The sequence below is a fragment of the Enhydra lutris genome, unplaced genomic scaffold (genome assembly GCF_002288905.1).
Source record: "Enhydra lutris kenyoni isolate GAN:26980312 unplaced genomic scaffold, ASM228890v2 scaffoldscaffold1, whole genome shotgun sequence".
NCBI lineage: Eukaryota > Metazoa > Chordata > Mammalia > Carnivora > Mustelidae > Enhydra > Enhydra lutris.
In genome coordinates this window covers 47,640,007-47,667,044 of record NW_019154085.1, presented here as the reverse complement: position 1 = coordinate 47,667,044, position 27,038 = coordinate 47,640,007, and the positions used below count along the sequence as shown (strand labels likewise).

Here is a 27,038-nt window from a genome sequence, read left to right as displayed (position 1 = left end):
AAATTGCTCAGATGGAGAGACCCCACAGGGGAAGAGGGGCAGCTGGGTGCCCCCCCCCCCCATCGCCTGTGCTTCACTCTTCCCCCCCCCCTGTACTTCTTTCCATCTTTTTACTTTTACCCTCCCCCTTCTCTGTCCCCTACTCTGTCTCCCCCATCTTTCTCTCCCTCAGTCCCCCAATATCTCTCGGGCTCCCCTCCTATTTCCACCCACGTGGAGGAAGAGGAGGAGGAAGAGGGGGTGGGGCTGGGGCGTGTCCCTCCGTCCTGACCCGGGACAGTTTCCTTTCTGCTCACACCTCTGCCAGAGCCGTGGAGGAGGACGCTCTGGCTGCGCTCTGGGCATGGGGACCCCACGGGCGCCCTGGCCGCTCGTCTGGGCCATGCTGCAGCTGGGCTGGTGGCCAGGACGGCTCCTAGGTACGTGGGTCAGGGCTGGGTGGCACGGGATCAGGTCTCAGGGAAAGACCTCTGGCTCTTGGTCCCTGGCAGACAGACAGGGAGGGGGCTGTGCTGGGATCTGGCCTCATAGGCCCAGCACTGCCCCTGGCAGGGTGCTGTGTGACTTTGGGTGGGTGAAGTGCATCTCTGGGCTCCAGCTTCTTGCCTGCTCACCTAACTTGGCGGTGAGTCCAGCCCTCACCTATGAGCAGGCAGGAACATCCCAGCTGTTCCTCAGGGTCCCATGGGACAGGCTTGCCCCTCTGTAGGATAAGGGCTGACCAGAGCGCCAAACCTCAGCCCAGATGCCCCATATTTTCCAGGGATTGGGACCAGCCCCCCAGGGGACTGACTGTCTCTGTGAGGTCCCAGGCAGATGGCCAAGAGACATTTCTCTAATTATATCAGAAGAGTAACCATTCAAGTGGAGACTGTCCGCTTCTGCAGCCCACCTGCTGTGGGCCTAGGTCTCTGGACGAGACTCTTGTGTGTATAGGGTCTGGGTATGGCTGTGAGCATCCACGGCAAGGGGGGCTGGCCCTTAGCCCCCTTGCACAGCTCATCTACCACTGGGGGCCCCTGGTCGAAGTCCATTGGTCGGGGAGAGGGGCCCAGCTGCCCTTGTCCTTGGCTACTGCACAGATGGGAATATTGAGGAAGGTGGATCCTTGGGATGGGCCCAGGGTCTTTCCTCTGGACCTCATTGGGCTGGGAGGTGGCATGGCCCCCAGAAGGACCACGAGGAGGTCCCACTGGGACTGCCCATCCTGGAGTCTTGGTGCTCCTCCCGGGCCTGTTGGGCAATGGTGGGGTGCCAGCCGCCCTAAGTTTCCCCCCAGCCTAGCCTGGCTCTCCAGGAAGGCATGTAGGCCACTCTTAGGATTAGCGGAGGAAACTCAGAGCTGAGGTCAGAGGCCCAAGGGCATGTGGCCAAAGGTGCCCCGTTGGGAGGCCTTGCGGGGGAGCCCAGGCACAGAGGCAGATGTGTGAGTATCACCCCAGGAGGGGGAAACGGAGGCATAAATGGGGGCCCTGACTCAGCCCTGGAGGCCCACAACCCCCCGGGACCCCTTCCCCAAGCAGGGGAAGGTGATAATGAGATACTGCAGCCGCTGTCCAGAGTCAAAGGCACCAGCTTGGGGCTCACCCGCCTCAGTTTCCCCATCTCAGCCCTGAGCACACCACGTTGCCAACATCATATGTCGGGTCACCCTCTTCCCCTTCCACCAGACTCGGGCGCTCCTGGCTGCGGGGACATTTGAGTGCTATCTTTTGCTTTCCTAATTTATTGTCCTTATTATTTGGATCATTCCCATGGATGTCTCCCCACTCCCCCCCATACCTCCTTACGTACATGTTTTTCTTCCATTTAATGGAATATCCCAAACCCAGTAGCTGGCTGGCCCAGATCCTACTGAATGAGAGTAAGGAAGAGTACAGGCTTTGGAACAGGACAGGCTTGAGTTCAAAGGAAGGCATGGCTGATGAGACCTTTGGCAAGTCATCTCGTCTCACTGGGCAGCGGCGTTCTTACCTGCGGCTGGGGACACTAGTGTCTGCCTTGCACTGAGAATTCAACCAGGTCAATTCTGAAAACTGCCTGCATAGCCCATGATCTGTTTTTTGAAGGCAGATTTGTTTTAGTTATTTTTCCAACTTAAAATTTTGAAAAATGTCTGAAACATACAGAAAAGTCATAAGAATGCGGTAGTGAACACCCGTTACTCCGAGTCTCCGATTGGCTGTATTGGCGCCTTTGTGAATGGATTTGCTGGGGCTGCGGGGGGAAAAAAGCCAGCCCCTGGAGGCTTCAGCCCCTGGAGGTTGTGGTCTGGCATTTCTGGAGGCCGGAAGTCCGAGACCAGGTGTGCATGGGGCCGGTTCCCGCCAGGACCGTTGAGGGAGTCTCCCTTCTAGGTTCCCCCAGCGCCTGGTGTTTGCCAGCAACCCGGGAGGCCTCAGCCTGTGGACGCAACAGGTCATCTGGCTCCAGCGTCATGTGGCGCTCCCCTCATACGCTGGTGTCCAAATTTTCCCCTTCTTGTAAGGACACCAGCCATGTTGCATTAGGAACACATGGGTTCCAGCTTATCTTAAGAAATTATGTCTGCGGGGCACCTGGGTGGCTCAGTGGGTTAAAGCCTCTGCCTTTGGCTCAGGTCATGATCCCAGGGTCCTGGGATTGAGCCCCGCATCGGGCTCTCTGCTCAGCAGGGAGCCCGCTTCCTCCTCTCTCTCTGCCTGCCTCTCTGCCTACTTGTGATCTCTCTCTGTCAAATAAATAAATAAAAATCTTTAAAAAAAATTTCTTAAAAAGCCATTAAAAAGAAAAAGAAATTATGTCTGCAATAACCTTTTTTTTTAGTAGTCTCCGTACCCAACATGGGTCTTGAACTCACGACCCTGAGGTGGAGAGTCACAAGCTCTACCCACCAGCCAGGTGCCCCTACCCTATTTCCAAATAAGATCACACTGTGCCATGCTGAGGCTCAGGACTGCGCCAGCAGGTGCACTGGGGGGCACGGCTCCACTCATCTGACAGAGGTCAGACCTCTCTACTAACACTCCAGGGGCTTTCCCCGCCAGGCCCTTCATTCTGATGCTCCCTCTTGCTGGATTATCTTGCCCTGATGGGAGCCCAGTCAAGGGCCGCCTACCTCCCTGGATGTCACTGTCCTTGGCTTCTTCTGACTCTGGTCAAACGCCAGTTCTCTCTGTCACCACCCCTGGCATTCTGGTTGGTTTTTTTCTTTTTTCTTTTTTTTAACTCAGATCTCAATTTTATTTTAGATATGGAAAACTTAGAATTAGGAATATATTTTTTAAAGATTTTATTTATTGGGGCGGCTGGGTGGCTTAATCAGTTGAACATCTGCCTTTGGCTCAGGTCATGATCTCAGGTCCTGGGATCGAGCCCCACATCAGGTTCCCTGCTCAGCGGGGAGTCTGCTTCTCCCTCTCCCTCTTCCTTTGTGTGCTCTCCCTCTCTCTCTCTCTCTCTCTCTCTCTCAAATAAATAAATAAAATCTTTAACAAAAAAAATATTTATTTGAGAGAGAGAGCACAAGCAGGGGGAACAGCAGAGGGAAAGGGAGAAGCAGACTCCCTGCTGGGCAGGGACCCCGATATGGGGCTCGATCCCAGGACTCCAGGATCATGACCTTAGCCGAAGGCAGACGCTTAAGCAATTGAGCCACCCAGGCGCCTGAATTAGGAACATTTATATTAGTTGTAGGTGTACAATGAAATGATTTGCTATTTGTACATATTACAAAATTTAACCAGTTAACACATGTCACCACACAGAGTCACAAAATCTGTAAGGAGAACTTTCAGTATTCACTCTTCTAGGTACTTTGAAACATGTGAGAAAGGATTATTAGCTATCGTCCCCATGCCTTACATCCCATCCCCGTGACTTACTCATTTTATAACTGCAAGTTTGTGTCTCTTGACCCCTTCGTTCCTTCCACTGACACCGCACTCCCACCTCAGACAACTGCTAATCTGTTCCCTATATCCAGGAGCTAAGTTTTTGTTTAATTTTTTCTTTCTTTCTTTCTTTTTTTTAGTTTCCACGTGTAACTGAGATCACAGTATTCATCTTTCTCTGACAGACTTATTTCTTTTTTTTCTTTTCTAAGATTTTATTTATTTATTTGACAGAGATAACAAGTAGGCAGAGAGGCAGGCGGGTGGGGGCAGGGAAGCAGGCTCCCTGCTGAGCAGAGAGCGCGATGCTATTCGGGATTTGATCCCAGGACCCCGAGATCACAATCTGAGCCAATGGCAGAGGCTCCAACCCACTGAGCCAACCAGGCGCCCGTGACTGACTTATTTCACTTAGCGTAATGCCCTCCTTGTCCACCCATGTTGTCACAAATGGCAGGATCTCATTCTTATGGCTGAGTGACATCCCATTGTGTGCGCACACCACACCTTCCTAACCACTCATCTGTGGACGGACACGCGGGCTGCTTCTGTACCGTGGGTCTTGTAGATCATGCCGCAGGACATATGGCAGTGCATGTGGCTTTTTTCTAATTTGTGTTTTTGTTCTCTTTGGGTAAATACTCAGTTACAGTGGCTGGATCCTAGGGCAGCTCTATTAACTTTCTGAGGACCCTCCACACTGTTCTCCACCGTGGCTGCACCAGCTCCCATCCCCACCAACAGCACACGAGGGTGCCTTTTTCTCGTTGTTTCATGTCTTTTTGAGTCTAGCCATCCTGACAGGTGTGAAGTGGTATCTCATTGTGGTTTCCATTTGCATTTCCCTGACGATGAGGGGTGGTGAGCGTCTTTCCTGGCGTCTGTCGGCCCTCTGGACGCCTTTGGGGAACTGTCTATTCAGGTCCTCTGTGCATTCTTTAATCTGATTATTTGGGGGTTTTTGCTATTGAGTTATGTGAGTTCTTTACATGTTTTGGATATTAACCCTTCATCAGATAAATGATTTACAAGTATTTCCTCCCGTCCTGTAGGTTGCCTTTCCATCATGTTGATGGTTTTCTTTGCTGTGTGAAGGGTTTGAGTTTGGTGTAGCCCCCAACAAAAACTTGCTTGTTTTCCCTGCCGTGGACCCCCACGTGCTCCTGACTGGTCCCAGCAGGGTGGGTAGGTGCGTGTCGTCTGGGTGCATCAGACACGTGTGGGAGCTCAGGGACGTGTTGATCCTCCATGCGGCAAGTTCAGGGACCCCACAGCAAGGAGGTGAAGGCACCCTGTCCCCCTCCTGCCGAATGAGAGACTCATGGGGGTTGTAGGAGCTGACCATCCACCGGGTGACTCTTCCAGCACCACAGGCAGGTCTTGCGTAAATCAGCTGCTGGCTGGGTGCTAGATGAGAAAGTTGTGACCTCCAGGACAGCAGCAACTGTGCCCCCTGCCATGCAGCCCATCCCACCGTGCTGGGCCTGACCCCGAGATCTCCCTGCCTGCGCACACGGCTCCCTCCTTGACCCATTCCCCAGACAAAGAAAGGCCCTGGGGCCCCTTACCGACATTTTATTATCAAATATGAAATAAGTAGATGACACTTCAATGTTTAAAGCCAAACAACACAAGATTCACAGGTGTTCCTACTGTAGGGATGGCCGTACTCAGTTGGGCTCTACTACCAGCGCTCCTCTGGGAAAGTTTGGGTCGACTTAGAGGTGTGTGTACACAGGGTCCCTGTCCCAACTGGCCGTCACACCTGCTCCCAGAAAGCAGAGAGCCCAGTGCCCACCGAGCCCCCCTCTCACCTCAGTGAGGTTTCAGCCCCGTGCTCCCGCCGGCCCGCTTCCCCAGGTGTCCCTGAGCCCCCATTCCAGGGAGCTTATCTTTCTCCATGGGGACAGGCTGCTGAGCACCCTGCCGGGATCCCCCCGTGGGCCTGCACCCCAGCCAAACCGTCAGAGCCCTCAACAGCCACGCACCTTGTGACTTTGGGGAGGTGGGTGCTCCCTGGTTAGAATGGGCTCTGGGGCAGCACACTCCCCACAGGGAAGACCACCCCGACCTGTCTCGTGACAGACCCATGGCTGCTGCTGCATCCAGGCCCTGGCACTGACCATGCTGTGAGACCCCTGGGGGTGGGGGTACAACAGGCACAGAGATGGGGGTGCCCTGGAGAGGGGTCCAAGGAGAAGCAAGGAAGCCATGGTGCCCAAAGAGAGTGGGGTCTCGAGGGCCACCAGGAGGGACCTGGGAGTCAGCAGAGCCTGAGCAGGACCAGGATGCTGCCACATAGAGACCGAGGCAGAGGCTGGGCTAAGGTCCACCCAGTCTTCTCTCCTTGCCAAGTTCGGGTTCCCCGAGAGGTGCTGCAAAGAGCCAACCAACAGACAAGTGACCCAAATGGTCACCAATTTGGGTGAGGGGTGGGGTAGTTGAGGGCCTGATCCAGAGTCCACTCAGAGGCCCAGGGGGAGGCCTGCCAGGGCAGGCGGGGGGGGGGGGGGGCTCTGCAGGAGGGGAGGGGATGTTACGCACCTTGCGGAACCCCAAGGGCCACTTCTCAGAGGCCCAGATCCCAGGAGGGCCGGGGTCTGTCTGGAGGCCTCAGTGGGAAGGGGTTCCTGGTGGGCATTTGTCAGGAGACAGGCGCAGGTACGTCTCCGGTGGGACCAGGGGCATGTGGGGCTGGGCAGGAGACATGCAGAGTGAGGGTGGGGGGGAGGCCCAGGGACCCAGCAGCCCAGGCCAAGGCGGCAATGCCCCGGCCAACTTTGGCACCCCCGCACCCCGATTGCCTGGTTACTCCCTTGATGCTCTCTTTGTAAACGCATGTGCTTCTCGAGTACATGGATAATGAAGACATGCGTCAGGACCGCCAGGGAGGTCCCACTGTGGTGGGCCGGCTGTGAGTGGGTGGGACACGCAATGACAAATAGGAAAGGGGTTTAGCGTGGTCCCCTGCGGGGGGGTCTCCTCTGGAAAAGCCAGGCTGGGGGCCATGGGCAGATGCCCAGCCCCACAGGGCAGTGGGCCTCTCATCTTTGCAGTGTTTGGGAGCTGAGGGGTATGGGACGTGTGGGGGGGCCAGGAAATGACCTCACAGGGCCACGTCTTGGGTCTGGGTATTCCCTTCCGGGTGAGGAAGCCAAGGCCTGGAGCAGCATGGCAGTGGCCCGGGAGGAGCCCCGGGCTTCCAGGCAAGGTCCCCTGGCCGGGGTCAGGGCAGCCAGAGGCAGACCCGGAGCTGGGTCCCGACAGAGCAGCTTGAGGCCTGGCGCATCCTCCATCTGCACCTTGGTCCCCATGTGTCTATCAGGAATCACAGCACAGCCTCCCTGGTGAGCCAGCTACGGAGAATGGAAGGCTTAGCACGTATGGGCTTGGACTTGGCTCCTACCCTGGGACCCTGGGAGCCTCTGACCTGTTCCTGTGTCACCTTGACTCCCTGTGAGGTGCTGCTGTCCTGTGGCCTGGGCCAGATGGGAGGGGCTTCTGCCAAGTGTGTGGGGGGGGGGGATGGGCCCACACACTCACGCAGGCACGTGTGCATGTGGTGGTGAGGCAGGCACCGGTGGAAGGAGGCGTGAGCCCCTCCAAAGATGTGGGGGTATCCCCGGGGCCAGGGCCTGGCAATTAGGTATTCTTGCAAGAGGAGTGTGGGCCAGAGTCCAGGACCATCGGGGGCCTCCATTTCTGTCCATATCAGGGTTAATGGCCCAGCTGCTCTGACCTCCAGTCCCCTGAGTCATGGCAGAAGGCCGAAGGCAGACCCCATCCCAGCTCTGAGCTTGTCCCGCAGTGGGCCAAAGGCTGGACCCTGAGCCTGCCAGATGCTGAGCTTTCCAAGGGAGGCCCCCACCGGCCCGCCCAGCATCCTGGCCCACCCCTGCCCCCCTCAGGGCACACAGGACCAGGCTAGCCCGATGGATGGTCCCCGAGCCAGGGACCCAGGATGGTGGAGCTAGGAACATGATGGTTAGGCCTGCAGGGAGGACCTGAAACCCCACTGTTTGGGGGAGAAATGGGAGACCTGGGGGTCAGAGCCAGAACACAGGCCGGGCCTCGGGTCCCAGTACCATCAAACCCCACCCCACCATGGAGTTGCCTGGTGAGAAGTGAGCACCACATCCCTGGGGGCGTGCAAGAGGTTGCAAGGCTTGGAGGCAGAGGCCCTGCAGCTGGGGGAGTTGGGGAGAAGGATCTGGGCAGCTGTCCTCACGGTCCTCCCTCACCGGCTTCTGGTCCTCCCCCACAGACTCCCCTGAAAGGCCCTGGAGCCCCCTCACCTTCTCCCCGGCGCAGCTCACTGTGCACGAGGGGGACAACGCCACCTTCACCTGCAGCCTCTCCAGCATCCCCAAGAGTTTTGTGCTCAACTGGTACCGCATGAGCCCCCGCAACCAGACAGACAAGCTGGTCGCCTTCCAGGAGGACCACGTCCAGCCCGGCCCGGACAGACGCTTCCACATCACGCGGCTGCCCAGCAACCGGGATTTCCACCTGAGCATCGCAGCTGCCAGGCCCAATGACAGCGGCACCTACCTGTGCGGGGCCATCTACCTGCCCCCCAACACGCAGATCAACGAGAGCCCCCGTGCGGAGCTCACCGTGAAGGGTGCGGCCTCAAGCCCAAGATGGGGGGGTGCAGTGGGCAGGGGCTCCCCGGCTCCACGAGCAGCTCTGTCCACACCCAGGCCCGCAGGGACAAACGGCATCAACCATCAACCTCTGGGATGGGACACACCCCCAGACCCCCTGCCCTTGGCGGGAGGGCACAGCCTGAGGGAGGGCAGCAGGTGGGGGCGCCTCTCAGGATGCAGCAAAGCTCAGGCTCAGCGGAGGTGTGGGCAGGGCGGGGTCGGGGGCAAGACTGGCTAGTGCAAGACCAGGGGCCGGCCCCTTGGACATGGAGAGCGGAGGGGAGGGCCCTGAGTCCCTGCCCTCGCCTCCCTCCTGCGACCCCCTCCCTGAGTCCCTTCTCTAAGCCCCCTTCCTGTGCCCTCCTCCCTGAGTCCCCTCCTTGAGTCCCTCCCTGTGTGCCTCTCTCTCAGTTCCCCTCCCTGTGTCTCCCTCCCTGAGTCCCCTCCTTGAGTCCCCATTACTAAGTCCCCTCTGTGAGTCTCTCTCATTTTGCCCCTCCAGAAAGAATCCTGGAGCCCCCCACGGAGAGCCCCAGCCCCCCACCCAGACTCCCTGGCCAGTTACAGGGGTTGGTCATTGGCATCACAGGTGTGCTGGTGGGGGTCCTGCTCCTGCTGCTGCTGACCTGGGTCCTGACCACTGCCTTCCCCAGGGCCACTAGAGGTAAGGCCCCACCAAGCCCCACTGCTGTCACTACCCCAGTTTCCTGCAGCTGGGACCCCACCACACCGTCCTCCCCCCAGCCACCACCACCCCTCCCCGCCCACAGTGAGCACTTCTCATGGAGGGGCTGGGGCTGAAGTGGGCCTCCCAGGTTCTGGGGTCACCCCTCTCCCATGCACCTGCTCTAAGGAGGGGTCTGAGGAGAGTGGGGTGGAGAGGGTCGTAGCCAAGGTCACACAGAAAGGCAAGCAACAGCCCCCCCCCAGGCTGAGCCATCTATGCTGGGAACACAGGGCCCTCCCAAACCTCAGGCCACACCACAGCCCACAGGACACTCGAAGGATCTCTCACAACCACTGGGCTCTGCCCTTGACAACCACAGACACCAGGGTGGTTGCTGTGAGCCCCCCAGCCATCCCCGCTCACCCCCACTCTGCACACATCCTGACCTCCTGGTTATCCTAGACAGCTTGGACTCAATCTTCTGATGACCGCATCTGGGGCTGGAAGGAGGCCCCCAGAGGGGACCCAGCCTGGGGGTCAGCTCCTCCGAAGGCCCGGTCCTGGTATCCTGGGCCAGAGGGCACCCCAGGGAACATGTGGCCGAACAGGAGGCCCCATGGGGTCCCAGACAAGCCCCCTGGCAGCCGTGTGGCCTCCGATGGAGAGAGGCTGGCTGCTGCATTGCTGATCAGGCGTCCACTGTGCGTGGGGGCTGGTGCCTGCATGTTTCCCCGTGGGGGGCTTGTGGCCAGAGATGGCAGGTTCCTGTGGCAGGAGTATGGGGACTGGAAGCCAGCGGGCCTATATGGCCGCCACCCAGCACAACTCCCGGTCTACATGGGACCTGTGGCTCTCCACTTGATGATCAGGGACACGGGGTCCTTGCGTGGGGGGTGGGGTTAGCCAGACCATCGGGTAGGGGAGAGGACATTCGGTCACCCTCATGGGAGCCCCTGGGGAGGAAGAGCCCTGCTACAAAGCCCCCAGCCCCACCACCTGCAGGAGTGTGGGGTGTCCCGGGCCTCCTCACTCCAGATACGCTTCTCTGTAGGTACCTGTGCCTGTGGGAGCGAGGACGAGCCCCTGGTGAGTTCCTTCCCTTTGTGGCCCCGGGTGGTGCAGGGTCCGCAGGCTCAGGAGCACGCCTGTCTCCAGCCTTTTCACGGGATCTGAGCATAGGGACACCAGGCCCTAGCAAGGGTCTGGGAGCCCAGGCCCTGCCCTGGCCCCTCGTGGGCATGCATGCACCTGCCTGTCCGCCACCACAGACCACTAACACCTCCCTCTTTCTCTCCCCAAAGAAGGAGGGTCCCTTTGTGGCACCTGTGTTCACCGTAGACTATGGGGAGCTAGACTTCCAGTGGCGAGAGAAGACGCCGGAGCCCCCCGCCCCCTGCGCCCCTGAACAGACGGAGTATGCCACAATTGTCTTCCCCAGCATGCCGGGATCCCCGGGCCACAGGGCCTCAGCCAATAGCCCTCAGGGACCCCAGCCTCTGAGCCCCGAACACGGACCCTGCCCCTGGCCCCTCTGACCAGTGGCTTCCTCGGGCGGCCTGCATCCCTCAGACCCTCCACTGGGAGCCCAGGTGGGAGCCTTCCCTAAAGGAGTGTGCAGTGGGGAGGAGGTGGGGGGTCGCCCCAGGGCTGAGCCCGGTGATGGTGACCAGCCCTGCCTGCACCAGCCCTGCTCAGCTCCCCTTGTACAACCTGGGGGCGGGAAGTGTCCCTGTCGCCCGCTGTGGTCAGGAAAGGAGAATCACCCAGGACTCCAGGCTCAGCTGCCTGAGCCGGTCACTCTCTGGTTGTGCTGCACTGGGCCTCCCACCAGTGTCTCCCCGGAGGGTGGGGCTGGTCTAGTGCTGTGGCTTCCAGAGGGTCAGGCTGCCCGAGTCTCTGTGGCCCCCCACCGCCTCCCAGGGGAGCCTGCTGCCGGGACACGGGAGCACAGGGACTCTGGTTGGAGACCCTGCCTTGGAGTGGCCCAGTGACGTGCCCCCTCGTGCACCTGGAGGGGCCCACGCAGGGGGTGGGGGCCTTATGCTCCTCCAGGGCTGGGAGGGAGCTCCTGGCAAGGCAGAGTGGGGGCCCACGAGCTCCCACCAGGCACGGCCCCACCCACCAAGCAGCCCCAGGGTGGGGGGGGTAGCAAGGAGAAGAACAGGCAGAGCTGGAGTCACCCCCTCAGAGGCCAGTCCTGGGGACCCTCCCCCGGGAATCGCCCTCCAGTTGGCAACCACACACGGTGCTATTTAAAGGGGCCTCGCCCAACAGGCAGGTCTGCTGCGGGGCAGGCTGGTCCGTGGCTGCCTGGGTGTCAGGGACTCGGGAGCACATGTCCTGTCTTGCGTTCCACAAACACTTCAGAGCCCCTCGCCCTATTCTATTATATTATAATTAAATAATGACAAAAGCTCTAAGAAAAGCCGAAGTTCTCTCCTGCTCTTGTGGTGAGAGGGGAGGGGGGTGAGTTTCTGCCCAAAGATGGAGGACCCAGCCAGCCCTCCCCAGGCCCTCATCCTCACTGCCCCAGAAACCCCCCAAGGCCTCTCATCTCTGTTCCCCTCATGTGCATGCCCCACAGCCTCCGCAGAGTGAGATCCCTACAGTTCAGGGTGCCATGGGGCATCACCCCCCAGGAAGCCTGTCCCCAGACTGCCTCAGCCTGGCACGGCTCCCCCCGACCTGAGAGTCCCTCCCAGGCAGCACCAGGGCCCTGGGCAGTGGGCATGCAGGTGGGCTGCACAGGTGGAGAGAGGGTGCGGCATCGGTGGAGAAAGAGCCCTTCCCACTTGCAAAGGAGTGTCTGTCCATCTTCCGGAAGAAGATACAGCCCCGCTGTGAGGGGACCTCTGTTCTCGTCTCAACCTCGGCCCTTCCCAGTGCGTCCTGTCCAAACCCTCAGGGGCCGTGCACAAAGCTTCCCCCAGGTCCTCTGCACGCACACTCTGGCTTGCCGCACAGGGGTCCTGTCCTACTGCGCCGGGGTCCTGGCCAGTGCTGCGCGAGACATAGATGCACCTCGCCCAGGACAAGGCAAGGAGGCCGCCTTGCTCTGAGGATGCCAAGCGGAGTCACACATGGAGGGACACTGCTGGGGAGTCTGCGGGCTGTGCAGGCTTGAGAGTCTGAAGAAACCAGTAGCTTCCATGGAAAGACGAGGACAGTAGTGAGAAAATGTCACACATCTAAAACTAACACCCAGAAACACATGGCTTTCATATTTTCAAACAATAAGCAGTCAGAAGAAAAAGTGGCCAAGATCTTCTACTGACAACAGCAACAGAGATCAAACGCCCGAGGCATCGGTTTTATGAGAAATGTGCGACCCCACAGGACAGCTTGGGCACAAGGGAGGAACGCCCCTGTGGCAGGAACACTTGGCGCCGTCCAGAGGCCAATTCTCCCCACGTTAACCTGTAGCTGTAACACGGTCCCAGTAGAAGCCCACATCTCTGCAACTGAGAAGTTCATACGGAGAAACAAACAAGCAGGCAAGAGCCAAGGAAACCAAGAAAAGAAAGTGAAAGACAGCAGCTTTATCAGACCTGCAACTAGCAACGGACGGCAGCACACACACCAGAGGACAGCCATTAGGGGACAAAGACAGAGGCAGTAGTAAGTGGTGTTTATAGCGCGAAGAAAAAGTAGCAGGCAAACTCCCTCCTCCTGCCATGCACTTGCACGCATCCCAAATGTAAGTGTAAAACAGAAACCCTGAGACTGGAAGGCAGGGGTGAGTTCCTCACACTAGAGCAGAAGACCTTCCTGACACTGGCTAGAATTCACAGCGTCATGAAAGAGAAGATGGAGACATTCCATTCTACAAATTGGGGAAAATGATTTAATGTGGCAAAGAGAAGTGTCAAAGCAAACTAAGGGAAAGTATTGATAATATTACACAAAAGGTTAATACTCCAATTAGATAAAGATCTTCTAAAATACGGAAAGGGTCAAAGGGACAGTGGGAAAGTGAAGAGAAGCTATGATGAGGCACTTCCCAGCTATGCACACGTGCATGTACACATGCACGTGCACATGTATACACACAAGCACATGTACATACATGCACATGAATGCGCAAATGTATGCACACGCACACGTACACATATATGTGGATGAGCACACATGCATGTGCACACTTGTACAACACAACCATACGCATGGGCACGCACGTGTGCATAAACGCACATGTACACAAACGTGTGTGCTCAGATGCACACGTACCACACAAACCACAAACACTATACATGTGTGCACTCCATGTATGTATGTACACATCCCTTCAGCAACAAAAGCTGTTCCATTCACTCATAAGGAAAATGCAGATTACAGGGAGCCTGTCCTCAGGCAACATTGAACCATCCTCCACCTCACCGGCAAGGATTCAGGGACGAAGGCCCCTGGAGCACCAGAGTGTGGTGGGCAGGATGGCCACAATGGAGAACTGACACTAGCCAGGCATTAGCCAAGCATTTGCCGTTTGACCCACGAATCCCACCTGTGAAATACCGCCTGGGGGTGAGCCAGGTGCCCGGGAGGCCCCAGGGCAGGTGGCCGGAGCAGGAGGGTCCGACACAGGCTCTGAGTGAAGAGGGTCCCTGGGACCTCAGCCCATGCTGGTCAGTGTGGGGTATGGGCGACTCACTGCCCCTGAAAGGAACCGAGTTGGCGTCCCATCAAAAGACCAGGGAGCACTTTGAGCATAAAAAAATACCAAAATTAAAAGTAAAAATCGAATTAACACATTTTGAATATGTTTTTAAACAAATGAGTTCATTATCTTTAAAAAAAAAAAATACAAAACACACACAGCAGAGAGGGCAGGAAGCAGTGGCCTCGCCAAGCCACCGGCCGGGCCACCCACGGGCAGCAGCGAGGCTCCGATGAGAAGCCAGCAAGCCAGGCACAGTCAGCACTTTGCTGCTCACCTTCCCGGAACGTGGCCTCTGCAGCCCGCCTCCACTCACTTTTTCCGTCCCCTGCTCTGCCCCAGCCCCATGTGTCAACGGCCCAGGCTGGGGCATCTCGCCCACCCCCATCCACTCCTGCCCAGCAGGTCCCTCCCTGCCAGCCCCTCGCATCTCACGGGCGGTGGCGGCAGGAACGGGGAGGGGGGGGGGTGAGCCTGGGCTTCTCAGATGAGGCCCGAGGCAGGGAACCCAGAGCATAAGGCATGTGGCCGCCCCCTCAGCCAGGGCCCACCTGAGCCCTGCACTTGGAGCCCCTCTGCCCAGGAGGACGACCCCTCCCACGACCTGGGCTACCCTTTCCTGGTCTACAGAGCTGGAGCCAAGAGCTGGCCACCTTCAGTGAGGAATCCAAGGTCAAGCTGGACACACAATTTCCCCTGGGGTCATGTCCCCTCTTAATGGGGTACAATGTTGTAACTGATGATTCCAACGGCAATACAGAATTATCAACCGAAGTCACGGCTCACTCAGGGCTCCATCTCAGTGTCGCACACCCTGAGGTTTGGACAAATGCACAGTGACGCGTCCCCACCATGAGAGCATCACATAGGTCATCCCACGGCCCTAGGAGTCCTCTACACCCCACCTGTTCATCCCTCCTCCCCACAAACTCTGGCAACCACCCGTCTCTTGTCATATGGGGTCACAGGGCACGTAACCTTCCACTCAGTGGTACACAGTTCAGGGTTCTCCATGTCTTCTCTGTCTGGACGGACCACAGCTTGTCCGCTCATCTTTCAAAGGACATCCGGATTTCTTGCAAGGTCCAGCAATGACGAATGAAGTCACTATGCACACCCACGTGCAGGTTTCTGTGTGGACACGAGTTTCCAGCTCATCTGGATAAGCACCAATGACCACAAATGCCGCATCCTATGATAAGAGGTCGTTGTTGGTAAGAAAGCGCCAAACTGTTCCTGGTGGCTACCCTGTCCCGCCCTCTGCCCGTGTGAGGGACAGTCCTGCCGGGACGTCCCCACCCTCGCCAGCAGGTGGTGCTGGCGGCGCTCCAGATCCTGCCCATTCTGCTAAGCAAGCAGCAGGACCTTCCCCTGACACAGGATATGGAGCATTTTTCCATACTCTCAGTTGCCAAAATATACAAACAACTCTTAAACTCAACAGTGAGAAGACAAACAGCCCAACTGAAAAAGAGGCAAAGCTCTAAACAGACACTCACCAAAAAGATCTACAGATGGTGCCACCACTTTGGAAGACTGGCGCGACAGCTTCCCACACGGGAAACTACCCAGTAAACCAGCACGGATGGTCCTGAGACTCCCGGCAGAATTCACGGGGAAGCTGGGCCACCCGAAGTTCTCCTCTCCTAGTGTGCAGACTTTCAGTGAGGGATTCGGGGTCTTTAATAGGGTTTTTCTGATTTTTTATTTCTTCTTTAATAAGTTGTATTTTTCCAGGAATTATGCATCTTGTCTAAATTTTTAAGTGTATTGGCATAAAAAGGTTCCTAATATCTTCTTGAAATCTTTGAACATCTGGAGGAGCCCCGCACACCCTCTCCCATTCCTGATGCGGCTTATTCACGGTTCTCTCCTTTTTCTATCACCAGTCTCAACAAGATTATCAGCTTAATCGGTTTTCTAAAAACCCGGCTTTGGCTCTCTTTATTCCCTCTACTGTATGATTTTTCCTATCCCTCTAGGTTTGCTCATGATTGTTCTCTTCTTTGTCCTCCCCCTTGGATTCAGTTTCCTGCCCCTACTACGGTGGGGCGGCGGCGGCCCTCGCTTCAGCCCCTCTCGCACAGTGTGTGCAGTGTTCACGTAATTAATTTCAGACTCTTTCCTCACTTTCACCAGACCTGCTTCTTTGGACCAGGAGCAATTCAGAATCATGTTTCTCAATTTTCAGAAACCTTCACAAGGAAGATTTTAAATTTCCATTCGCGTTTATTTCTAGCTCAATTTCACTGTAATGGTCAATCCTTCGAAGTCTTGTAGAGACTTGAATTCGTGATCCAGCATGATGTCAGTTTTTACACCTGAGTGCATTTGAACAGGTGTAAACAGGTGTATTTGAAAGCGATTATCTCCTGCTGGGTTCTCTGTGTGTCCATTTAGTAAGGTCTGCCCAGCAACCTGACCATATCTTCTGTATCCTCACTGATTTTGTCCGTTTGCTCTATCGGTTACTAGGACGTGTGTCTAAAATTTTCCACTACAACTATGGCTCTATTTTCTTCTCTAGGTCTGTCTGCTTTTGTGTCATATTTCAAAGCACAGTGTTGGGGACATACAAATGGGTCTGGCGAGAAGGCCCATCAGGAAGGCCGGCAGCGCTCCTGAGGCTTACCCCCGCGGCTGAGAGGTTTGGGGCCCACCGGCACATTCTGCAGGACCTCAGCGAGGGAGAACATGCAGAAGGAGATCTCCTCGTAGGAGACCCTGGCCCCACTCTCATACAAACAAGCAAAGATCAGGGCTCCCTTGAGGGTGGGACCGATGGAGGCCAGGTCAGAGTAGCCACTGGGGCCCTCATAGATCACCCAGGGCTCCGTCCAGCTGTGGGGGTCCAGGGGGGACCGGCTCAAATGGATTCCCATGTGGAGCCGAGCCCTGCGTCCCACCGGGTGGGAATACAGGAGCCAGGTGGGGCTCTGAGACAGGGTAGCAGGGAGCCAAGGGAGTCTTGGGGCCCAGGCGCCCCTGGTCCCACTGAGCCCAGGCCCCAGGCCAGGCTCCTGAGGGCTGGACCTACATCCCTCCATCCCGCTGAGCCCTTGGTCCCCTTGGGTGTCTGTAATACCCTCCTCTGAGGGTTGCCAGACTCCGGGACAGAGGCGTGGGGACTGGGGGTGGTTCCTGGCACCTGCCAACCATCTCTCAACCCTTAGAGAGTGGAGCGGGCCAGGGAAGCCCAGGATGCTGCCTTGGCAGCCCCAGGCGGTCTCAGCCAGTGCCGGCACGAGCTCCCCGGGCAGGAAGGAGGCACCCTCATCTGTACTGAGTGCCTGCACGCGGCTGCCCAGGGGACTCCGGGCGTTGCAGTAGAGGAGGCCGCCCGCCTGCCCACCGTCTAGCGCAGCCAGCTGGCACTCGCCCGAGCGAAGGTTGGGCACAAGGCCTCCACGATGCCAGGTGCGACCGTGGTCGTCACTGTAGAAGGTGAAGGCATGGGGGCTGGTCCTGCAGATCCTGCCGAAGCATTCCCTCCGGTCCACGCGGTAGGTGTAGGCCGGCACCAGGAGGCGGCCGGAGCGCAGCTGGATGCCGTGGCCCGGGCCAACGGCAAATGTGGCCCAGTCTGTGGAGGAGAGGGGCTGCCCGCCATCCCAGCCAGGAGACGGCCGTGGCCGCAGCCTGATACTGCCACCCACCCCAGGGAGCTGGGGAGGATCCACAGCCAGTGCCTCAGATTAAGGGACGGCTCATGAGGAAGCCCCCACTGATCATGCCCCCGTCCTCCACTCCTGCTGGCCGCTCCAGATCGTCGGGGGCCAGACAAGCCTCTCTCCAGCATCAGCAGGAGCCAGAAGCCAGGAGCCAGGAGCCCAAGCAGGCTACTTGGCTAAGTTCTCAGCTTGTGAGCAGGTAGCCAGTCCCAGAGTGTGGATGGACAGCCAACAACAGTGCTGTCTAGACAGAGGGGCAGCCAAGGGCAGATGCTAAGCAGACCTTCAGGGTGGGATCGAGCCCTGGGCCTGAATCCCATGGAATAGGGTCCACAGGAGCAGATAGCTCTCTAGACCAGCTCTGTGTGTCCTGTCCAAGCCTCAGAGCCTGCCACACCTCTCAGCTTAGATCCCACCTACAAGGGTCAGGGTGACCCCTAGGTCAGTGTCCCCATGCCAGGGTTGGGGTGGCCTCAGAGGGCAGTTGGTGGTCAGGCCTTTAAGTTAGGGGCAGAAGGAATAGAGGAAAAGCTTTAGGGTCAGGCAACCTGCACAGACCTGGACCCTAGGTTGGACAACCCCAGGTTAGAAGGCAGAGGGCAAGCGGTAAAGGAGGTGAGGCAGCAGTGGAGTTGGGAGGAGGGAGGGACCTCAGCGCTCAGACAGAGACAGTCTCAGTTAGATGAGCCTGCTCTCCAGGCCCAGGGAGGTGACCAGCACCCTTCTCCAGGACTGAGGGGTTTAGGGGAGGGGGTGGCAGCCCCAGGAAATGGTGGGAGTGGTCCTTAGGCTGGGAGCCATTGTAGGTAGCCCCCTGACCTGTAGCCGGACCCTTCCCCCGCCCCCCATAGTTTGGACCCCCAACCCCATGTGGACACCCCCAGACCGCTGTGCAGACACTCCCCATGAGACCCCACCCGCCACTCTGCGGGCCCCCTCCCAGTGCAGACAAGCCCAGGTACGGGCCACACCCCTCCCCCGTGCATCCCACCCTGCTCCCCAGCACCCCATGAACAGCACAGCCCCCTACCCACACCCCACCTACCCTGCTCTGCGCCGCCCACCGCCTCCTCCGTGAGGTCCCTGGCCGCGCCCCAGCTGCGCCCCGCGTCCCGGCTGGTCACGCAGCAGAGGCGAGCGGCGTTCCTGCCGGTGGCGATCTGCGTGGCCTCGGGCGTGTGGCCCCGCACCGCGATGAAGAAGAGGAAGATGGTAGCCGTGTGGGCGTCATGCACCGGGCAGGGGTTCATGGACCGGTGCTCCTCCAAGGCCGCTGTCGCCAGCACACGCAAGGCACCCCACTGCCCGGCGGAGGGAGGGAGGAAGGGAGGGCAGGCGGCCTCAGTTTACCTGTGGACTGGGCGGTGCCCTGCCCGAGTCCTGCCCACCATAGGTGCCCGCCACTCACCCTCACAGAGCCCCCAGCCAGCGTGCCGCTCCTTTGCACCAGGCGGTGGGCATGGGCATCATCAGGGCTGAGCCGCTGCTCCGCAAAGGCTAGCAGGGTGGGCACAGGGGGCACAGACAGCAGCGCGGGCACACGGTACGTCAGGCCGCTCCTCTCGCGCTGGAAGAGCACAGTCCGCTCGGGGACACGTGGGGCCCCCATGTTCTGTGGGGCACAAGCCTGGGTTCAGTTTCCCCAAATAGGGGTCCCACGACCACAGTCAGCAGGGAGACACAAACAGATACACCAGATACACAGAAAATGAAACAAGGAGAGACTTAAGCACTGAACAGAGGCACACACAGACGCACACGCATTCACCATGGCCCTGGGAGACAGAAAGACGCTTGCATTCCACACACTCAGACACAGGCTTCTTGGAGAAGGCGCCCCAGCTGCTGCCTCCACCCTTCTCAGACCTGGGGGGCTCTGGGATTCTCGGGAGTGGCCAGGATGGATGGAGGCGGGGCAGGGGGAGTGGCCTGCTGAAGGCTGTGGGGGGTGCCAGTGGGTGTCCTGCTAAGAAGGGGCCTGAAGTCCAAGTCCGAGCAGGACGTCTGCAGGTGCAGGGAACCAGCCACCCTGCTCCTTGGGCTCCTGAGCCAAGCTGGGAGTCATGGGAGGATCAGCAGAGCCACCCCACCCGCAGGGTGCCCCAAATGGCTCCTACATGTGCCTCAAGGGAGTTAGAGTCCGTGCAGGCTGGAAGAGCAGTGAGCAGGACCCTGAGGAGGCCAAAGAGATCACCACCCTGCTGTCCTACCCCACCCCCTCCTGGCAGAAAGGGGGCCCAGCCAGCTCCGGCCTGCACTGGGGGTACCCTTGGAAAGAAGCTGCTCCCCACAGTGACAGGAGGAAGATCCGCACCCACAGTGTCTGAGGCCCGACAAGTGGCTGCTCACAGAGGTGGGAAGCCAGGCAGGGGATGGTGTGCCGAGCCTGGGGGCTTCCTGGAGGAAAGGCTAAGAGGGGAGGGGAGAAGGGCAGAGAGGAGGCCACATTCCAGGCACCAGGCAGACCCTGGCTGGAAGGACCCCAGGAGGGACTCAGCAAGGACAAAGAGGGCTGTCCCCGCTGCAGCTGCAGTCCTGTTCCCAACTTCTCCTGCCCCTGCATCCGGCGCCCTGCACTGCCCGGCTCCCTGACCTTGGCAGGTCACCCGGCCCCCCTTACCACAAATTGGGGCTCTTGTAGGGGAGCGGGGGAATGACCAAGGGCAGCCTTTCTGCAAGTAGCCTTCCTCCCGGGAGTGTGCTCCCAAGGGAGGCCATGAGGGGGTATATCTGGTGTGCACCAGGGGTCTGCGATCTCCTAGAGGGGGGTTTCTTTCTCTGATTTGCACAAAGGCAACCGTGGGCTGACCCGGCCCCCCACAGGGATGCAAGTGAGGGAATACCGTCGGGGTCCGGGGCCGGCAGGCAGAGCCGGACTTGGAGCAGCCAGAGCCTGCGGCCAGACACTTGTCAGCACTCTGAGCCAAGGGGAGGAGAGAGTGGGAGGAGGGGGAGAGCACGAAGCCCCATATCCCACTTGGTAGCACCGCTCTCAGAGGGTCAAGCCACTGCCCACAGGGCACGGCCCGGGCACGTCTGAGGAGAAGGGACGGAGAGGGGCTGACCCGTGACAGGAAGAACACCCTAAACAAGAGTGGCCTCGCTCAGACGCATGGGAGGTCATGCTGGCTGGCTCAGCCGATGGCCCCAAAACACAGACACCTCACCTCAGTCCACCTCTGCTCAAGGCCACCTGCTCCTGAAAGGCTCTCATGGGCAGCGCCGTGGCCTGCTCCACTGCCCGCTGAGCCCAGCAGGCCCCCTGCCAATATCAGGCCTGGGGGCTGTAAGAGCAACTTCCTATGTCTGGAAGCCCCTGGGCCCCACGCCCACTCTGCCTTCAAAGGGCAATTGTGCCCCAGCAGGAAGCAGGTGTCAGTGGCACGTGTCCCTCCAGGCTGAATGGACACAAGGGCACATTGTCTGCACTTGGCTTCCTCCACTGGGCCAGAGACCACCTGGACTGCGAGGTTGCCCAGACTCGCTGCTCACTCTGCTGCTTGCCCAAGCAGGATGAGGGCATCCCGCGCCGTCCTTGCCTAGGCCCCAGGTCTCTGCAGAGCCCCAAAGTCCCGGAGAGAACCTCTCAATCTAAGAGGCAGAGCAGAGCCTCATGGGCAACTGGACCAGTTTGGCCAGATCATTAGGGTCCAGGGGTTTGGCTTTACCAGGACAGGATGGCTGTGTCCCAACATCCCGTCAGGGCTCCTCCCTGCAGCCTTCTGGACAGCCCAGGTCCCCACCCACACCCCCAGAGGAGCACAGCCCCTGTCCTCCCGCAGGATCCCAGCCTGCCACAGGGCACTTAAAAGCACGCATATGAAGAGCAAAGGGCTTTGCATACAAGTTGGGCAGAGGGGTCGCCCAGGTCTGTCACTTCGGGAAGGGTCTCAAGTCTGACCTGAGTGACCTGTGCCGGGTGAGGGGCCAGAATTCAGTTGCAAAGCTCGGGCCTCGTGGAGCAGGGCCCACACAGCCGTCAGCTTCCACAGGCCGGGTCAGGCCCCCAGCTCTGAGCCCCAGCCCAGTGTACCTCTCCCAGCCTCTCAATCAATCCCTGGGCCCTTGGGCACCCCTGCCGCTTGGACCAGGCAGTGATCCCAGGTGGGGCATCTGTGAAAAGCATCTGGTCAGTCAGCCTTCCATGCACGGACCTTACCCTCGGCCCAAGGAAGGGCGGCCAGGAGGACGGAGGAGCCCATTTCTGGCCCTCAGGGGCTGGGGTTCAGGTGAGCGGGGAGGGAACTCACCGGGCACCACGGGGAGGCTAAAGAACGGCTGTGGGGCAACACAGGAGTGCCTGCTTCTCCAACCCAGGAAGCAGAGTGGAGACAAGGGCCAGCCGGCTGTGTCGGCCGAAGCCAGAGCTGGCAGGGTCCCAGGGCTGCATCAGGACCCAGGCTCGGACCCCCCACCCCCGCCAGCTGTGTGGCTTTAGTGCAGTGAGGAGAGGGGTGGTGCCGGGCCACAGTGGGGAGGGCCCAACCAGGGCCACACAGGGCTCCTCTGTCCACCCTGCAGTGCTTGGATCTGGGGGCTCACCATCCCACAAGGCCCAGCAAGGGGCATATAGATCTCCCTGTCCCCAAGCCTCCTCCAGAGATAGCCTCCCACAAAAACCCCAGTGAGCCATCAGCCTCCCGGTGAGGTTCCACGACCTTCCCACCATAGCCGGGATGCCAGCCCCTTTGGCTCTCCCTCAGCTCTGGCCTATGTCCATGCTAGGCGGCCAGCGCAGCCTGGGGGTGGGGCAGCACCGCATCCCCTTCCTAGCACCAGCCGCCTTGTCAGTGCTCCTGCCGGCTTTCACCGATGACCACAGCCTGGTGACCACTGTCCAGACCAGCGCCTCCGGGGAGCCCTCAGCATCCCAGCCCGACCAGTGCAGAGGACCATCCCCCTCAGGGGTTCCCTGGGCCCCACCTGCACAGCAGGACCCCGCACAATAGACCCCAAGACCTGACCTTTACTGCCCACCTGCTTGTACCCACTGACCTTCATCCCACGTTTTTCCTGAAGCTCTTCTTTCCAGCTGATCTCTAACTCAGGCCAAAACCCGACAGGTAAAGCATCCCATGAAGGATGCTGAAACTGCTCCCCGCCTGCCGCCCCCCCTGCTTGGGCAATAACAACTGCTTGGACCACCCGGGGCCAGTGGGAACTCAGCCCCTGACTCACAGACTCACGCCTGTGCACATGGACCGTGGAGTGGCCGACTGATACCCTGACCTCATTATGACACTAAGACCTCTGCCCAAGGAGGAGCACTAGTCCTTCCTCAAAGCGCAGGCATGACCTTGTGCCCGCCTCTGCATATAGTGACGAGGCTCCTCTTTCTGAGGATTCATCCTAACCCTAAACACAAGGACTCCGTCCACCCTTGCTCAGGGAGTTACGGCTTTGGACCGTATTCCCTGGGATCTCCTTATTTGGAGCAAATAAAGTTTCCTTTGTGCGACAGCTTACCTGGTGCAGTTTCCACGTGTGACTCACTGAGGAGTGAACTCAGGTCCACTCGGTTATGATAGGACTTCAAAGGGAAGACAGGGCTCTGGGAAAATGAAGACATCCTATGCTGTCCGTGGGGAGATGACAAACTTGTCATGTCTTCAGGTCCTCAGGGGAGCTGGGGAGGGGACAGAGGGAAGCCCAGGGCTCTCTACCACAGAAGGAAAAGGGGACACTGGGGGAAGGGGTCAGCACTGATGTGGGAAACAAGGGCAAAAGATAAATTAAATTTCCTCATACCTAAAGCCCATTGACAAGTCCTTGAAACGGGCAGAGTGAACTCCTGGGAGCTCGGCTGCCTCCATGTGGACACCTTCCTAAGGGCACAGGCAATCTTAGCCTGACCCCAGGATCCTGTGAGTCTACTTTAACTATAGAAATTCCTTTGGAAACTTCCTTTATCACTACCCCCAAGATACATGTTGGCCATCACTCCCAAGCATACGACCCACCGATTACATCTGGAAGGTCTCATGATTGAGTTTTTACTAAACAGTAATAAATGAACTTTCCCAGCAATGGTTAGCTCCCTCAGGATCCTGGAAACCTCGTTGCCAAAATACCTGGGAGGCTTACACTCTCCCTAATCCCCTCCCAACTTTACAGTATATAATGGGCCCCTCCTCAGAACCCCGGAGCAACTCTTCCCGACCATGGATCCCGTCCCCATGCTTTAATTAAACCACCTTTTGGCAGCAAAGACATCTCAAGGATTCTTTCTTAGCTATTCACTCCAGACCCCAATGCTTCCACATCAAGTACCATCTCCCCATCTCTCAGGGCCTCTCTGAATCCATCCCCCTTCCCCTGTCCCCTATGTCTGGGCCTGGTGCTGGGCCCCCTGCTGAGCCCCCATGACCCCACACCACCTATGTGAAGCCCCCGTGTCCAGCTGGGCTGTCGAAGCAGGGTGCCCTCTGGGGCCCTGGAAGGAGGCAGCCCAAACACAGGCTTCATTCCCTCTACTTGGGGATTTGAGGTTTGGGTGTGTTTGCTTGTTTTTTCATTTTAACAACGCCAAAGAATGCTTAATAAATAACTTATCGTTTGAAAAACTTTTATTCATAGAGGCTTTCAACAATATGGTGAAAAAAATTTTAAGTAAGCTATTAGTAATCTTCCCTGTCTACTGATGTCAGAGCTAGTTGTGTTTCATATATTACAATCACCTTTCCTCTATAAACAGGATAAGAGATCTGTGGGGTTTGTTTTCTGTTGGGAGTATAATTGACACACAACATTCTGTGAGTTTCAGGTCAGAACACAGCGATCCGACAAGTAGGTGTGTGACAAAAAGGCTCACCTCAGCCAGCGGTCACCAACGTCCGCACACCAGACCACTGCACAGTGACGGACTGCATCCTCTCCCCTGTCCACCGTCCTTATTTCTGCCTTCCTAAACTGAAAGTTTGTATCTCTAACCCTACTCCCCCATCCTCCCCATCCCCTTAATGTTCTAATGAGACACCAACCTTTTTAAATATAGAGATTTCACTTAAAAATCTGTATTTCTAGCTTCTCTTGAAAAATCAGAAGGAAGGTCTGGCTCCTGGGCGTCCTTGGTCCTCTGGGGCCATCACACACCCTCCTGGGCTGCCTGCCCCCCACCCCCCCACACTCCAGCATCACCAAGGCTCCAAAATCCCCCCACCTTCGAGGAGTTTCTGCAGACCCTGTGCTCCCAACGCTATCATTTAACAGCTGCAAACAACTTCAGCATTCGAAACCTGTCTTCTGGACGGAGTTCCCTTGCCGGCTGTTTTCCAAGCTGTCTCTTCCAATCCGCACACACTTCACTTTGAATAAATAACCCCGGAATTCCTTCCAAAGAGACAGAACTGATTTATGTTTCCTCCAGCCATGAAGGCAAAAGCAAACACCCTTGGATTTCTATTGGAACTTCGTGGTCCTGATCCCTTGGGGGACTGTGCGGCTGCTAAAATGAATAAACAGGAACAGTTTATCAACGTGGACACATTTTCAGCCTTAGCCTGCAACATTTCCTATCTTTAATATTAAAGGAGATCTAAAGCAAGAAGGGCAAAGTGTTACATCTTGTTAAATAATGGTGCTGGCTCGGTGGCTGTCAGTCACATTGTGTCTGTATATTTGAAACGTTTCTTAATTTTAGAAAGCTGGTAGAAAAAACCGGAACCGATGCCATAGGATGAGTTATGGGTTGCTTTTGGCATTTTTCTTTATGTTATAAAAGGAAGCCTGGTGGAAGATGACCTGAGGGGTTGAAAGTAGGGACATTCATGTTAAATAGACATGGATTTGAGTCCTGGCTCTGCTCTGATCCTTCATGGTAGGGGTCACTAGGCAAAGTTCTGGAGCGAAATGTGGTAATGTGTGGCGTGGTCCCAATCCGCATGCCGCTGAGAACAGACCCCCTTCTGGGGCAGCAGGGACAGAAGCGGCCACCTATCTCCCTTAGCCCACGCTGGCAGGCTGGCCGGGCTGACCCATGCAAGGGGCTCTGTGGCTCGGGGTGGGGGTGGGGCGCCTGATGCTCAGGGCACCACATTTGCCTGGATACTTCCTTCCAACCAGGGTCATATTTTCATTTCTTTCTTTGGCTGTAGCTTCTTACTGATAACCCTGACCCTCCTTCAGGCTCTCCATTATCCGCCTAATGGCTCTTCTGCATCTGATTGCTTTCTCCGCTGTTCCTCAGGACAGCTCTCCACGATCTCCTCTGGGTGGAGGATGACGATCCTCAGGATGGTGTCCCCGCCGCCCCTGACTCTGCCCTACCTGTTCTGTTCTTTTCTGTCTCGGTGTGCTGCTTTGAAAGTCAGGTTTTCAGTTTCCAATATCCTCTTTGCCTTTCAAAATCTCGGCGATATGTCCTCTAATCTCACTGAAAATTCATTCTTTTTAAATTTCCCTCCATGAAACTGGTGTCCTAGGGAGCTGTATCTTCTGATTGCTGGCAGGTTCCTTGACAGGTAGATCCCCGAGAAGGGCAGCCATGCCCATACACGGAGCCCCTCCTCAGGTGCCCTGGCCAAGCTCCTGGGGTCGTCAGGCCCGAGAACCTTATGAGGAAGGAAGATGGACTGGGTGCCAGGCAGATGGGACTGCTGAGCCTCTAGGCTTCACATGTAAGAGCAGCTCTGTTCCGTGAGTGCCCCAGACCCCCCACTTTCCTCAGGACGCGGGGTCTACAGCACTGGTGCGCACCCCACTCTAACCTCCGGGCCCCCAGGCACCCGGGATCACATCCTTCGAGACAGGGGGCCCTCCGACCCTCCCGACAATTGAGGAACGGGTGCCTCAATGCTGCCCTCCGAGGAGGCTGTCCGAATGCCGTCAGCCATGCGACCACCCTCCTCTGGGACTGCATCCAGGGTGCCCTCCAGGACAACAGAGTGTGCTATAAGCCGCAGGAGCTCCTCCAGCAGGTCAGACACCCCCACATTCCAAGGGGGCCATCCGGACAGGGGGCTGGGGCCCTAATCCTCACCTTGAGCTCTGGCTAAACCATTTGTCTCATAAGCAGTTTCAACTTTTCTCAACCTAAAGCTATTCTTTACTTGCAAAGATGCCTCATCCAGCCACAGATGGGAAGCTGAACATTCCAGATCCTTGCTGCCTTGTGTCAGCTTCCCAGGGCTCCCTGTGGGCATCGCACAACCCTCTCTGTGACCAGCCCCCTGTCCCACAGCCAGCAGATTTGGGGAGCCACCAGGGCTCCTTCAGGGACTCCCAGGCCTGCTGCCCAAGCTTCTCCTGACCCCCTGCACTCGAGTTCCTGTGATGGTCGATGTGCCCACGTGTGTCCTTTCGAGGGGCAGTATGTCAACTTGTAATTTAGTGTCACTCACTTTCCTAACTTGTAAGGTTTTACTACCTGTTAACCAGATTCAAACCCTCAGGTCCCAAAGTGGGACCCTCACGGCAGTGGTGCCTCCAAGAGGATGGATCCTAAGTGGGTACCTTTAGTGGGGTCTTCACCCCGACGCACAGCTGCCCCAGGAGTCCCCCTCCTCACCAGTCGGTACCCTGGTCTCC

At 57.7% G+C, this 27,038-nt stretch overlaps 2 protein-coding genes across 2 annotated transcripts; one reads left to right on the top strand and one right to left on the bottom strand.

Moving 5' to 3' along the window:
- Nucleotides 1-343: 343 nt before the first annotated feature.
- On the top strand, nt 344-11,551 carry LOC111143133 (programmed cell death 1). Its single transcript, XM_022496634.1, has 5 exons — nt 344-419; nt 8,137-8,496; nt 9,024-9,185; nt 10,240-10,274; nt 10,490-11,551. The coding sequence occupies exons 1-5, from the start codon at nt 344-346 to the stop codon at nt 10,721-10,723; spliced, it is 867 nt and encodes a 288-aa protein (XP_022352342.1). The 3' UTR covers nt 10,724-11,551.
- A 4,891-nt stretch (nt 11,552-16,442) lies between these two features.
- LOC111145777 (neuraminidase 4) lies at nt 16,443-22,062 on the bottom strand. Its single transcript, XM_022500979.1, has 4 exons — nt 21,764-22,062; nt 18,922-19,125; nt 18,559-18,814; nt 16,443-17,425 (listed from the first exon to the last, which is right to left on the bottom strand). The coding sequence occupies exons 2-4, from the start codon at nt 19,120-19,122 to the stop codon at nt 16,443-16,445; spliced, it is 1,440 nt and encodes a 479-aa protein (XP_022356687.1). The 5' UTR covers nt 19,123-19,125; nt 21,764-22,062.
- Between the last annotated feature and the right edge of the window lie 4,976 nt (nt 22,063-27,038).

Bases quoted from the DNA above. Each gene is read 5' to 3' on its own strand.
- LOC111143133 (XM_022496634.1), top strand. From the start codon at position 344: ATGGGGACCCCACGGGCGCCCTGGCCGCTCGTCTGGGCCATGCTGCAG. The intron at 9,186-10,239 runs GTAAGGCCCCAC...GCTTCTCTGTAG, and splicing joins CTTCCCCAGGGCCACTAGAG to GTACCTGTGCCTGTGGGAGC. The intron at 10,275-10,489 runs GTGAGTTCCTTC...CTCTCCCCAAAG, and splicing joins GGAGCGAGGACGAGCCCCTG to AAGGAGGGTCCCTTTGTGGC.
- LOC111145777 (XM_022500979.1), bottom strand. From the start codon at position 19,122: ATGGGGGCCCCACGTGTCCCCGAGCGGACTGTGCTCTTCCAGCGCGAG. The intron at 18,815-18,921 runs GTGAGTGGCGGG...TCCGCCGGGCAG, and splicing joins TGGCTGGGGGCTCTGTGAGG to TGGGGTGCCTTGCGTGTGCT. The intron at 17,426-18,558 runs GTAGGTGGGGTG...TCTCCTCCACAG, and splicing joins GGTGGGCGGCGCAGAGCAGG to ACTGGGCCACATTTGCCGTT.